General features: G+C 32.1%; 1 protein-coding gene across 6 annotated transcripts in view; it reads left to right on the top strand.

The window, feature by feature from the left end:
- The window catches only part of LOC148620336 (uncharacterized), a 31,258-nt gene extending 19,672 nt beyond the window's left edge, over nucleotides 1-11,586 (top strand). For 4 of the 6 annotated variants that reach the window (XM_088581132.1, XM_088581135.1, XM_088581133.1 and 1 more), the window contains 8 exons: nucleotides 3,762-4,124; nucleotides 4,599-4,721; nucleotides 6,185-6,532; nucleotides 7,096-7,359; nucleotides 7,608-7,646; nucleotides 8,526-8,579; nucleotides 9,526-9,598; nucleotides 10,733-11,586. In XM_088581132.1, coding sequence (XP_088437258.1) covers nucleotides 3,762-4,124; nucleotides 4,599-4,721; nucleotides 6,185-6,532; nucleotides 7,096-7,359; nucleotides 7,608-7,646; nucleotides 8,526-8,579; nucleotides 9,526-9,598; nucleotides 10,733-11,138 — 1,670 coding nt within the window. In that variant the 3' untranslated portion in view covers nucleotides 11,139-11,586. The remainder of the gene's footprint in view (nucleotides 1-3,761; nucleotides 4,125-4,598; nucleotides 4,722-6,184; nucleotides 6,533-7,095; nucleotides 7,360-7,607; nucleotides 7,647-8,525; nucleotides 8,580-9,525; nucleotides 9,599-10,732) is intronic. The other 2 variants (XM_088581131.1, XM_088581134.1) reach the window with 2 other exon arrangements.
- Nucleotides 11,587-12,422: the final 836 nt, after the last annotated feature.

Here is a 12,422-nt window from a genome sequence, read left to right as displayed (position 1 = left end):
TTGTACTGCTGTGACATCTATGGCAAAACCGCCTGCACCAAGTCCAGCGCCCTAGACCACTCAGCCAGCTAGGCTATATAAAAATATAGCTTTCGCTGGCCGGGTCATTCCTCCTCGTATGATTAATCTAGGGCTGAAACTTAGTACACGATGTATGGTAGTACTGAACAGTTCATCTAGGTGTTATTATGTAGGATAGAGGATCAAATTAATGATGCATGTCACAACAAATCAATATTATACAACGTCTCAGAATGTGACGACTCTATTCGCTACACTGCTCCATCCGATCAAATTGATACAGGGAAGATAACGTAAACTTATAGAAGAGTCTGAAAAATTCCCAACGATGTTAGAACTGTCAAATTTGCGAAGCAAATTTTTGGTCGTTCCCTCCGCGGGACTCGAACTCGTGCAGGCGGTGTTGCCATAGATGTCACAGCGGTACGAGTTCGAGTCCCGCGGAGGGAACGACCAAAAATTTCTTTGCAAATTTGATACATTTTGACCCCGTGAAATCAAAATTTACATAGTTGTTTAGAACTTTTCTTATGAATACTCATATTGCTAGAAACAAACACCCAAAACCTTATATGTCAGTTAAATAACCCTTTCATTATTGTCGTTGACCCTTTTTTCAACTTATACAATTAAAACCTAATTAAAAAAAACATTTTTCTTGTAGAATGTGTAATTCTGTAGGTATTGCTAATCTATCTGTAACAGTTTTTGATTTATAATAAAAAGATCTGGGCTTTAACTAAGAATACTGATTGTTTTAGAAAACCACCAATTGACGTCATCAAAACTTTTTTTAAGAACTTGTCTTTAATATCCAACATTGTTCTCTGTCTGTTTTTGTTTTCGAGTATTTTTATTGCAAGGCCAAGATCAAATTTCAGTCACTGATGTATCATTATAATACCATTATAAATATGTAGCGAAGGGTCAAGGTTTTTTTTAATGACTTACGATTTTATAGTTTTAGTGGTCAACTTGTATCTTTAATTTCAGACCGCTAAACTGCACAAGGAAGAAACTTTGTCAAATATTACTGACATGGCCATGGGTTTTTGAATAGTATAACGTTTTTAGTTTTTGTGTTAGACTGAGATTTTTATACGAATGAGATTTTTTATGATTTCGGAGAGAAAACTGCCTCTCTAAAACAAAAATCTGGAAAGGATATATCTCAACCCGTCAGATGTGTAACTTGTATACATGTAACGCGGTATCGAAATGATATGAAACTTTTTAATAAAAAATGATAAAAATAATAATCAGTGGTAATACAAGGTCTTTTCTACTGAAAAGGAAAAGACATAAAGGATAAAAATCAGAGAAATATACAAAAGAGCGTTTCCGTCTGAATATTGTCCATCTGTTTTAATCCCCTACACTTCTTTATCAAGATAATAAAGTCCCTGAAATAGTTTTATAAATTTAAACAGATTGACTCATCTCTGCAGTTTTTTTTTAAACTTTAGATGAATGACTGATGTTATATTATTTCTGAAATGCGAAATAACAGATGATTGAATAATCTTTTCGATTTTTTTGTTGAGATGCATCTAACTTAAGGTAATAACAGAATTACCAAACTCAAACAGAGTAGTCAATACGAGGCTGACTTTTCACAACGTGTACACCTATTTTAAAGAAAGCTGATGAATTTAATCAAGTGGCATGGCTAGCAAAACCTCTCCTTTTTTTATGTTTAAAGTGGTAATAACAGTTCCGCTGCAAGTTTGTGTTGTACAAACAGGAGTTAAAATATGTAAAACAGAAACAAAATTATCTAAGAGTAATCAAGGGAACCAAGCTTATAGCGGTAATCAAAAGAGTATATTCCAGGGACAAAGACCAGACATGGAACACAGACATACACAACAAATAACATGAAGTAACTAAAATCATACATACAAAGTAACAAAAGTAAATGAGCAACTCGGACTCCACTAAAAACTGGGAGCATGGACCAGGTGCACCGGTAGGGTAAGCGTTCTCTGCTTTTCTAGAAACATCCGCCGAGTTGCTCATAAAAAGTCAAGTCCGGAGTAGACAAACGAGGAAAGGAAAACTATGACCCATTGAATAAATCAGTTTTCATGGTGCTGATGGATACACCATAACGAGCCACGAGTTCATGATGACGACCATAAAACTTCTGTAGTGATGACTTCAATCTTGTAGCAACATACCCCTGATCCAGAAGCTTATTTGTTAGAGTTCTAGCGCGATACAAAAAGTCTGCGTAGTTTCGGCAAGCTCTGGAATAACGTATGAGTTGTGATATGAACACTCCATGCGCAGGAGTCGAAGGGATGTTGCCACAGATGAAAGGAAAATTGACAATTCTGAATGAAAAGTCATCACGTTTGTCGTAAAGTTTGGTCAATAGTTTTCCTTTACCATCGATGTCTAAGTGTAAGACAAGATATGAGGCTGTCTGTAGTATCCTTTATCTCAAGTTCTTTTTGGTAGATGCGATGTATCAAATCCCCGAAATTAGGATTGTTTAAAGATAATATGTCATCTGTATAGCGGAAACTGAGATTAAAGGATCTAGCCAAACGATATTCTTTCTTTCTGATCAGATCAGCTATAAAGTCAGTCTCATAAGAGTGAAGGAATAGGTCAGCAAGTAACGGAGCACAATTTGTTCCCATTGGAATGCCGACCCTTTGTTGAAAAACACGTCCACCACACTGGACAAATATGTTGTCGATTAAAAATTCCAGCATTTTGTAAACATCTTCCTCTGTATATTTGGAAGATGATTTTGAATTATTTCTTACAAAGTATGAGGAATCTCTACCTATATATTTGTATCTAGGTGTACCATCTTTTTTGGAAAAACAACGATGTATAATGTTTTTAAGTCGTGACTTTAACTGAGAATGGGGAATAGAAGTATACAGTGTTGAAAAATCGTAGGTTTTAATGCTATTATATTCAGATAATAGTCTTGAACTGATTGTCCCCAAAAGATCTTTCTAATAAATTATTTGTACATGTATACTGTATTTTATTATATTACATTCATATGTGAAAAAAAAATGGATAGTGGCGTATGTTTAATGGTTAATTTTGGTTACCTTAATCTAATTCTTGTTATATTTGGATATTTGTCCACTATTTCCAAGTTAGCCACTACGCTTATAGTATGATACTTAGTTCAAAATGAATGAATGATACGACCTTATGTAAATAGTGTCTGGCATGTGCCGCTGAATTGCATTATTGTTGCTAGATTATTACCGGCTTATAGTCACTTGAAATACGGTGGGTGATACAGGCGGAGCTGAAAATCCTTACCCTTCCGGGGCACTGATGTCACTCCTGGTCTTTTGTTGGAGTCTATATTGCTAGTGTTTTGGTCTTTTTTTTGTCTAACGTCTTTTTCCTCTTATCTTCAGTTTTATATGTAATAATTTTATTCGGTTTGCTACTATTTCATGTGTTTACGTTTGGACCATGTTTTGTGGATTTTGACGTATTTTAAATCCTCCCACTGCTGACTTCTCGTACTTTTTTGGCTGATATTTGATTTTCAAAAATATGTTTTTAAATTTGTTTCAAAACTTATAATACAATAACTTAAGTACCAAGCTGATATAACACAGTTTCCCTTCAAACTTCTGAACTGATTTAAACGGAAGCGTTGATTGATGGTCGAAATTACAGATGATTTTAAGTACTGCATTTCGTTAATGCAAAAAAAAACCGCGTTTTATATTAAAATTGTATTTTTTTTGTAGAAAGTGGTCATTTAATGTATGTAAAAACTTTAGAAAATGGAACAGTTAGTCGACTTGAAAGCAGTGTGATAGCACGGAACAAGGAACAGTGCTTGACGTTCTGGTTCCACTCAGAGGATAGTTCACGCGAACTGAAACTTGAAAGATATATAAACAGCAGCTGTAACTGTGTCTTAAACAATTCATGGATAATAAATAAATCGGACAAATATTCCTGGAAAAAGATTGAATATGAATTGACTGACATTGGAGACTTCTGGTTAGCGTTCACGACTGTTGAAAACGCCACGTTACGAAATTATAAAACAGGATTTGCTATTGATGACATCCTTATAACTAACTCTAAGTGTCAGATGACAAGCTGTAAGTTCTTTCTTGTTATTTCAGTGTCTCTTTGTATATTTGGTAGTTTGTATTCCTATGTATTTTAACAAATATCTTATTTTTACTTTTTCCTACTTTTATATTTTCAAACATAAACCATTATATTACTGATTTAACTATTTTATCTTCATCACGACAGTAAAAGGAAAATTCCATTTCATTCTTACAACATAGTTTAATTGCATCTTTCTTGCGCGTTGTTTGTCATGATACTAACTTTATATATTAAAATATTAACTTTTCAAATTATTCAACAAAGAAATTCACAATTTTACTATGCTTTGCAAATTCGACATCAACAAAATACTTGTGCAATTATCTGAAAACGATGCATTTTTTTATACTTTGATTTAATTTCTCATTCTACCTAAATTAAATAAATGTCATAATGAAATTTTATACATCTTTTAAACTTTGTTCCTTTCCAAAACTTGCTTTCTTTTTGTTTGTCAGGTATAGATTGTAACTTTGAATCTGACAATTGTGGGTGGAGTGTTCCTTCACGTTGGAAACGTTGGAACAAAAATACACTTACTGGTGGAACAGGGCCTTTAACTGACCATACAACAACGTTTGGTAGGTTCTGTCAGTATTGTTGTTATTATATCCAGAATACGTCCTACCGTCTTGTTGGTTTTTACTATTTTATTCTGGGATGTAGTTGTGAACGATGTGGATTTAAAAATAAAAAAGATCTTCAATCACATACAAAGTTGCAAATCTTGTTTTCATTCCACTTTTTCACCATTTAAGGAAGATTCCTAATGTTGGAACATGTTATACTGAAAACCTGGTTTGCGGTAGTTTACACTTTCGCGGTAACCAAAAAGTGTAAACTTTCCAAGCCAGGTTATTGAGTATACCCTGTTCAAAAATCAGAATCATTTCTTATAATTTGATTTCTAACGGATGTTACTTCAAAATTCAAAAATTATAATTAATAAGTATTCAAAACTTCATTTTGTTTGGTATTTCTTATTAATCGCGGGCTGTGGACTAATGACGTCTTAGTAGCAAGCAAGGTTATAAAAAACCCTGGTTTCCTAAAAAAAGAACCACCAAATTTTAAAACTATTTCAATCCAAATTAAATTATTTTCATTTGAAATGTTGAGTCTCCATGTTTATATCTGGTCCAAAAAGACCAATAAGTCTTTAAACAACTCAGTGTTTTCTCTGTACAAAACATCTGAGACATTTTAGGTTAATTCGTATTGACCATTGATATTTTTTGTATCATGTGTTCATGTTTAGGCCATGTTTTTGGATTTTGACGCATTTCAATCATTCCAAGTTCAAACAAATGTTATATCCTTTAGATTCAAAGACACTTTAATTTGTTCGATTCAATAGACAGGGAATATGTTCACATGTGTCACGGTGTACGAAATATGACAAGCAATGAACAAACATAAGAATGTTAATTACGTATAACAAAATGATGATCTATCTGTTTGTATTATATTCAGCCACAAAAATTTACTCAGTATATTGGAATGACAAATCACAAAAGAGAAAGAAAATCAGTCTAGATGATGAAAAAAATATGATTGAAATTAAAATGTAATCAAAACGTAAACAAAGGCAATCGATTCCGATTACTGATTTATACTATTTCTCTGGTTTGAATACAGATTTCGTTTCATAATTATCTTCCCCTGACAACAACCGTTGCTATTGATCAGGTCCGACAAATATATGTACAACGTCCATATGTTTTTTGATAGTTTGCATACACACCCATATTTGATATATATAACATTCCCTGCCCAAAATTAGATTTTATTTCGAACTGATAACTTACATTTACATATATATCTATATATCTATATTATACCTTGATTTTTTTTGTTTCATACTAAGCAATCTTTTAGGATATTAAGGCCAAGGTTCAGTAAGGCGTCTATCGACATATCTTTTAACTTGTTAGTGTTTATTGTATGCAATTCAAAACAACATGTCTATACATTTTCTTAATTACAAAAACAAGCAGTTTGTTTGCTTTTAATGTTTATTATTGTTTTTTCGAAACCACCATAGAAAACAAAGGCTACTATTTGTACATGGACTCATCGAATATGAGTAACTTTGAGAAAGTCAATTTTACAAGTACAACTATTACCAAACGAGGAGAACTATGTTTGGTCTTCTGGTATTATATGTTCGGAAAACACATGGGAAGCCTGAATGTTTACTACGAATCTGATACTGGACACTCAGTGAAACTGTTCTCGAAATCTAACAACCAAGGTCAGCGATGGCACTCTGCACACATTGACATAAATGTAGGCATGAATTTTAAAGTTGCGATCGAAGGTACAAGAGGAAATGGTATTGAAAGTGAAATAGCCATTGATGATATAATTCTACTGTCGGGAGATTGTAAAGGTACAAGTGTTGTCTTCAACATTTTATGTTTAAAACATAAAGCTCATAACTGGTAAAAATTAATATTTACATCATATACCATTCTCCAATTCTCTTTTTCATACCTTATAACATTTTCACCATTGCCATAGAAAAATGACTTGAACATGACTGAAATGAAATATATCAGTTATTTAAAGAATGAAGAAATAACCTCAATCAAGTAGTGTACATTAAATAACCACCAAGAGCATTTAGGTTATTTCAAATAGAACGAAAAAATATAACACTCATTCATTATACTTTGATTTACAAAAAAAATTTAAGTACCAAAATTCAACGAGGAAATTGTTCAAAAAGTTTGATGACGTCACAGTCATTACAAAACTTGGTCTATGCGAATATAACCGAAATATCTGATTCAATCAGGAACCGTTTTACTTCTGAATTAGAATTATGTTTAAATGTTGATCTTTGAAAGTTGAAATATTTGAATTGCATGTACAAAGAAACAAGTAACTGTTCAGAATAACTAACATGAATGCATCAATTAATTCTAATTCCTTGAATATTCATACATGTAGGTTATGTTTCGTACCACAAGGGAAACAATGGTGTCGAGGAGCAAATTTCACTTGATGAGTGTTATAGTCACTACCTGCCAATGGAAAACATCACTTTTGATTTCCATTCCAAGAAGGATAACTGCACTGCGTACACTGCAGAACAAACAAAGAATATTTGCAGCAATTCCAGTAGCTACACGTACTGTGATATGAGAGCCATAGCTAAACAGAACGCATCATGTTACTATTTCAACGCTTTAGAAATAAAATACACATGTGCAGGTAAAGCTTGATAATTGTAAAAAAAAAACATGTTAATTGGTCCATAAAAATATATTGATATTAGCACATATATAACACATAAAAAATAAGGTATCAACTGAGTTGAAAAATTAAATGTTAAGAAATAGAACATGTCGCAGTCTTTTCACAAATCAAACTAATGGACAACTCAATAAAACATCTTAAAGAAAAGAACAATCGTTAACAAACTATAGCATCATTTTACTAATTGTTTTTTAACATTTCAGTAACAACAGCTATGAATGAAAGTACTGAGACAAGTAAAAGTGATGTATTTTAAATCATGCACAAAAGCCAGAAAAGAGAAATATTAATTAAGTTTTTATCTGGCAACTTATAACTCGCATTTTTGTTTTAAAAAATTATCACTTTGGGTTTCATTTTTGTTTTTATTAAGAGTTTTATCGGCACGATAAACAAAACAAAATAAAACACAATAACATTGTTTCCACAAATGAAACAAAATAACCACAAGTAACTTTTAGTAAATTAAGTCATTCTTCTTTTACATTTGTTTCATACCTGTCAACAAATATTTCAAGTACATTTCATTTTTGTGCATAAACTTATCAATGACATGCCGATTAATCGATACTAGTATATTGTTTTACTGAAACAAAGGCTGGTCAATATTCTTTAAGATAAATTGAGTTATTAAAAAAATGATAAATGTACCATTCGAGACGAAGTTAGAATTGTTCCTACTCTGGGATATTTACAAATCTACAAACTAAATTCCTCCTTTTGATATTTTATGTTCACGGTGTATTCTACACTACTTATCAAAAACTACAAAAATATAACAAAATAGTAACCATGGAATTTCAAGTCATTTCTATTTACACTTACGAATAAAACTGTATAAAACTTTTTTTTGTTTCTTAATCATTTTTTCATCAAGTACATTTCATAGCCGATTTTTTTTTTATAATATCAGATGTTTCAGTCAATGAGAGAACTCTGTGATACAATTTACCACGATGGAAGGGTGAATTTGGATAATACAAAAATATTTTTTATGTTAATATTGCAGCCTTTTTGACGCATTATAATAAAAATTATTCAATGAACTCATTCATTAGATAAAGTTTTTTCAGTTAAAATTGTTTAGGTCTTTTATCGATCATTTTTCTTCTCTTATGTAGAAACAACTGTAACGAATGGAAACGATAACTCTGGAAATACTGATTACAGTTTTGGTAATACAATTTTTTTTTATCTTTATGTGTTTTGAAAAATACGTTCCCTATAATTACATTTCTTTCTTTGCATTTATTGATTATTACATAAAAATATTATTCCATTATTATTCTTCTGGTGAGAAGTTCCCCCTCGAAAGACGTGTACAGGATATCGAAATTTGCAATGTAAATATTTTGTATTTTTGTATGTCATAATTACTGGATCGATGCCACTACTTGTGGACCAAAGGTCCTCGAGGGTATTCACCACCTAGTAGTCTGACTAATCTGACTGCCAACTATATTATAATTTATTTATCCTGTTTATCAAACGTTGCAGTATTACAAATTTGAAAATACCAAAAACACTGAGTATTTATTCCTTATATTGCAGATGGAAGAACCTTTCCATCCTCATGGTTTTCAACTACAATACTTTTAGTTTTGAATACATTTTGTAAACAATTAATTTTTGGATTTAGATCTCTTTTATAGCTGCTGATGAGAGGTCACTCCCTTGATCACATGTACAGCACATTGAAACTTAGAATATTTTTTGATAATGTTTTTTTACAGTTACGTAAATACAATAAAATGTACTGTACAATGGGTATAAATATATGTGATACTTTTGTTTACATCACACTACGAAGTATCATTGCACAAATAATAATCTGAACTAGAATTTTGTATTGAACTTTCTTCGTTTTTTGTGCAGTAAATTAATTTGGTAATTTTTCTTGCTTGGTAAAGAAGCAGTGACAACCAAAAAGACGTTAATATGACGCTGATCTAAGTGTCATCAAGTGAATCAATATTCTAGTGGAAATCATGAGAATGATAAGCAGACAACAGACTCATGGCTTTGATGCAAACAAGCTACCACAAGACCACCTAGGTTGTTGTAGAGCCCTACAATTATTATACCTACATTAATTTAGAATATGAATTTTCTTACTTTAAGGTTTTATTTGTGGTGTAGTTGTTGGAGTCGTTGCGATGATTTGTTCAGTATGCATCGTTGTCTTCATTTACAGGTAATTAAATGTAATAATCGATATAAATTTATAAATAAAAAGCCAGTATCCCTACATAACTTAAACCTCGTTTCATTTGTGAGAGTTAATTGAAGACAGTCCCAAATAAAATTCTTTGTACATGTAATGCAATTCCACTATAGTTAATATGAGTTTTCTTTGTAAGTGATAAGAATATTACTATGTTTCAATTCTAGGCTTAAATATTTGAATTCCCTATCTTTGGTACAAATATATTAGTCAGCTTCACCTGCCTAATAGGTATCGGATCGTCGAGTCATGACGATGCAGCACAGACAAAAAAATTATATAAGTCTAAAGGATTGTACAACGATACCGATAAAGGTATTAATACGCTATAATAAAATATATAATGAGCATAATTTTCAGTCAACAAATGACCTTCTTCAGTGCCTTAAATAAACTGAGTGTGTATGAAAGTAAATGGTCTGTGAACACAACTCACTACCTAAACAGTTGAATACCTGTGACGTATAAACTTTTATTGACACATGTTGTGTGTTGATCTTGAACACTGAACTATAAAACTAAAAATAAGAAAATACAAAATAGGTAGAACTTAATATTTTTGTTAATTCCGTGTGGGTGTAAAACAATGAGTTCTTTTATCCAAAATCCCCCCTCTTCACTCTCTGTAGATCGCTGCAGACCGTGTTTTGTTCCACGATGAAGATTTCCATTTTGTTGAAATCATCAAGGCAGTGGTTTGGTAATCTGAAGTGTTGACTCACTGGGAGTAAAGGCTTTTTTGTTAGATCGCTTCTGTGTCCGTTCAAGCGCTTGTGAAAAGGATGTTTAGAATCACCAACATATTGAAGGCCACAGATGGGACAGTGTTGCAAATATATAACGTTAGCACTCTTTCAGTGCACGTTACAAAATATTTTGTAGCGTTTCCCCGTGGTTGTGCTGTTGTAATAAACTAGCACGAAAATATCTATGCAAATCTATTAGGTTGTTTTCAACGGTTTAGCTCCTAGAACCTTGATGTTTTAATGCATTTATTGTCCTGTATGTAAAGTTATCAAAATCGTTTAGAACCTTGCTCATTCCAACTGTATTTATTAAATGACACTTTCACATTTGTTTTTTTTTTGTTTAACGTATTTAAAGGCGTCGCAGAACAGATGAACTGCTAGTACGCCAATCAACAGTAAATTATTCAACGCCTTCATGGAGTGCAGACAATGTTGAGGGAAAAGTTGTTTATTCAAAAAGCGAAAAAAATGACTCCCGCCAAACAGGAGATGAATATACTATTATAGATCGAGCAGACATTGGTATTATTAAAAGGATCAAAGTAACCGCAAACAAATCAGTTGTGTCTTTGAGTCAAAACGTTGACGGTGATTATGCGGAGTCTATTAGTAGTCGACACAAGGTTAATGACACGATCCACAGTATGGATAACACGTACGATACAGGAAATCAAGGGCGACATTTTAAAGACGAGGACTATACTTATGATCACATGTTTGGAAAACTAACCGAGGATGAATATGATATAGCTAGACCTTGAATTGTTGCATCTAAATTTTTATTTTGCCACACTAATTATGATCAGATATCTTCGCACTTTACATGTATAATTACATGTTAACTTGACAATTGCAGTTTTCTTGGTTGATTTTTCTATTCATATTATAACCTATGGTGGAATTTATATTTATGGTATATGAAGCAAAACGGTATCGGAATAAGACAACATGTGTTGGATCTTAGAGGTATTGAGAATAAAGATGAATTTGGAATTGATAAGCAGACATTTACGATAATATACAATTATTCACTAAAAATATTTCAATGAAAAAATATTATGAATTCATTACGTTTCAGTATGCATATATTATGCATTGAATATAAATGGTAAATTAAGCATTTATGTAGATGGTTCAATATGGAATAATGCAATGAGGTATTGGAAATTGGTTAATGGGTAATGTAAAATAAAAGTTTTGCGTTTGTTATTGTCGATTTCTTTTGCTACTTATCAAAGATTTATCAAAGCCATATATTAAGAAGATAAACCTAGGGTAAGGAACACAACTCGTACAAATCGTTGGAACGTTTAACAGCAGTTAAGGTCAATCTCATGTAATCATCAGAGTAACTTGAACTGATTTCAAATGAAAGCTTGATAGGCTTTGACGAAATTAAATATGATTTAAAGAGTTATGTCCCTTTTCCTCGGTTTAGTTTCTTTAGATGTAAAATAGTACAATATTGCAGAATATTCGAATTTCACATGATGTACGTGCAGTGGGTGCAATATATATAAAACCAATAATACTATTGCGCAAAGTTAAGCAATGAATTATATCAGGTTGTATTTATCATATTAACCAACATCTGCAGTATTACAAATGTTAAAATACTTAAACACTGATGCTTCATTACTTGTATTGCACATGGTTGAAACTCGCACTGATGGATTCGACTTTCTTTTTCGATAGTTTTGGTTTTGAGTACTTCTTATACACACCTAAGTTTTGAATTATGATTTTCTTGCATATATGATTTGAATGTTGCTGATGAGAGGTTACACCCTTCAACGCTTGTAGAGTATCTCGAAACTTTACAATATGTGTGATGTTTATTCTTGTACTTATTTAACTTAAAACTCACACAATCAATTGCACGAACTCCGTTTCATGATGTCTAGTACTCTTACTTCTATATTCAATGCACGGATGTAGAAACCGCGAGCAGAAATTGGAAAAAAGTTTCGTCTACTCATCTTCCAATGAAACTCCTCTCGTCCATATAACAATGACCACCACAAAGTACACACATTCTCGACTTT

This window comes from Perna viridis, chromosome 4 (genome assembly GCF_037379345.1).
Source record: "Perna viridis isolate PV_CMFRI_1.1 ecotype Kerala chromosome 4, ASM3737934v1, whole genome shotgun sequence".
NCBI classification, from domain to species: domain Eukaryota; kingdom Metazoa; phylum Mollusca; class Bivalvia; order Mytilida; family Mytilidae; genus Perna; species Perna viridis.
Note: the sequence above shows the minus strand (reverse complement) of the source record. Positions and strands in the feature narration are given on the sequence as shown.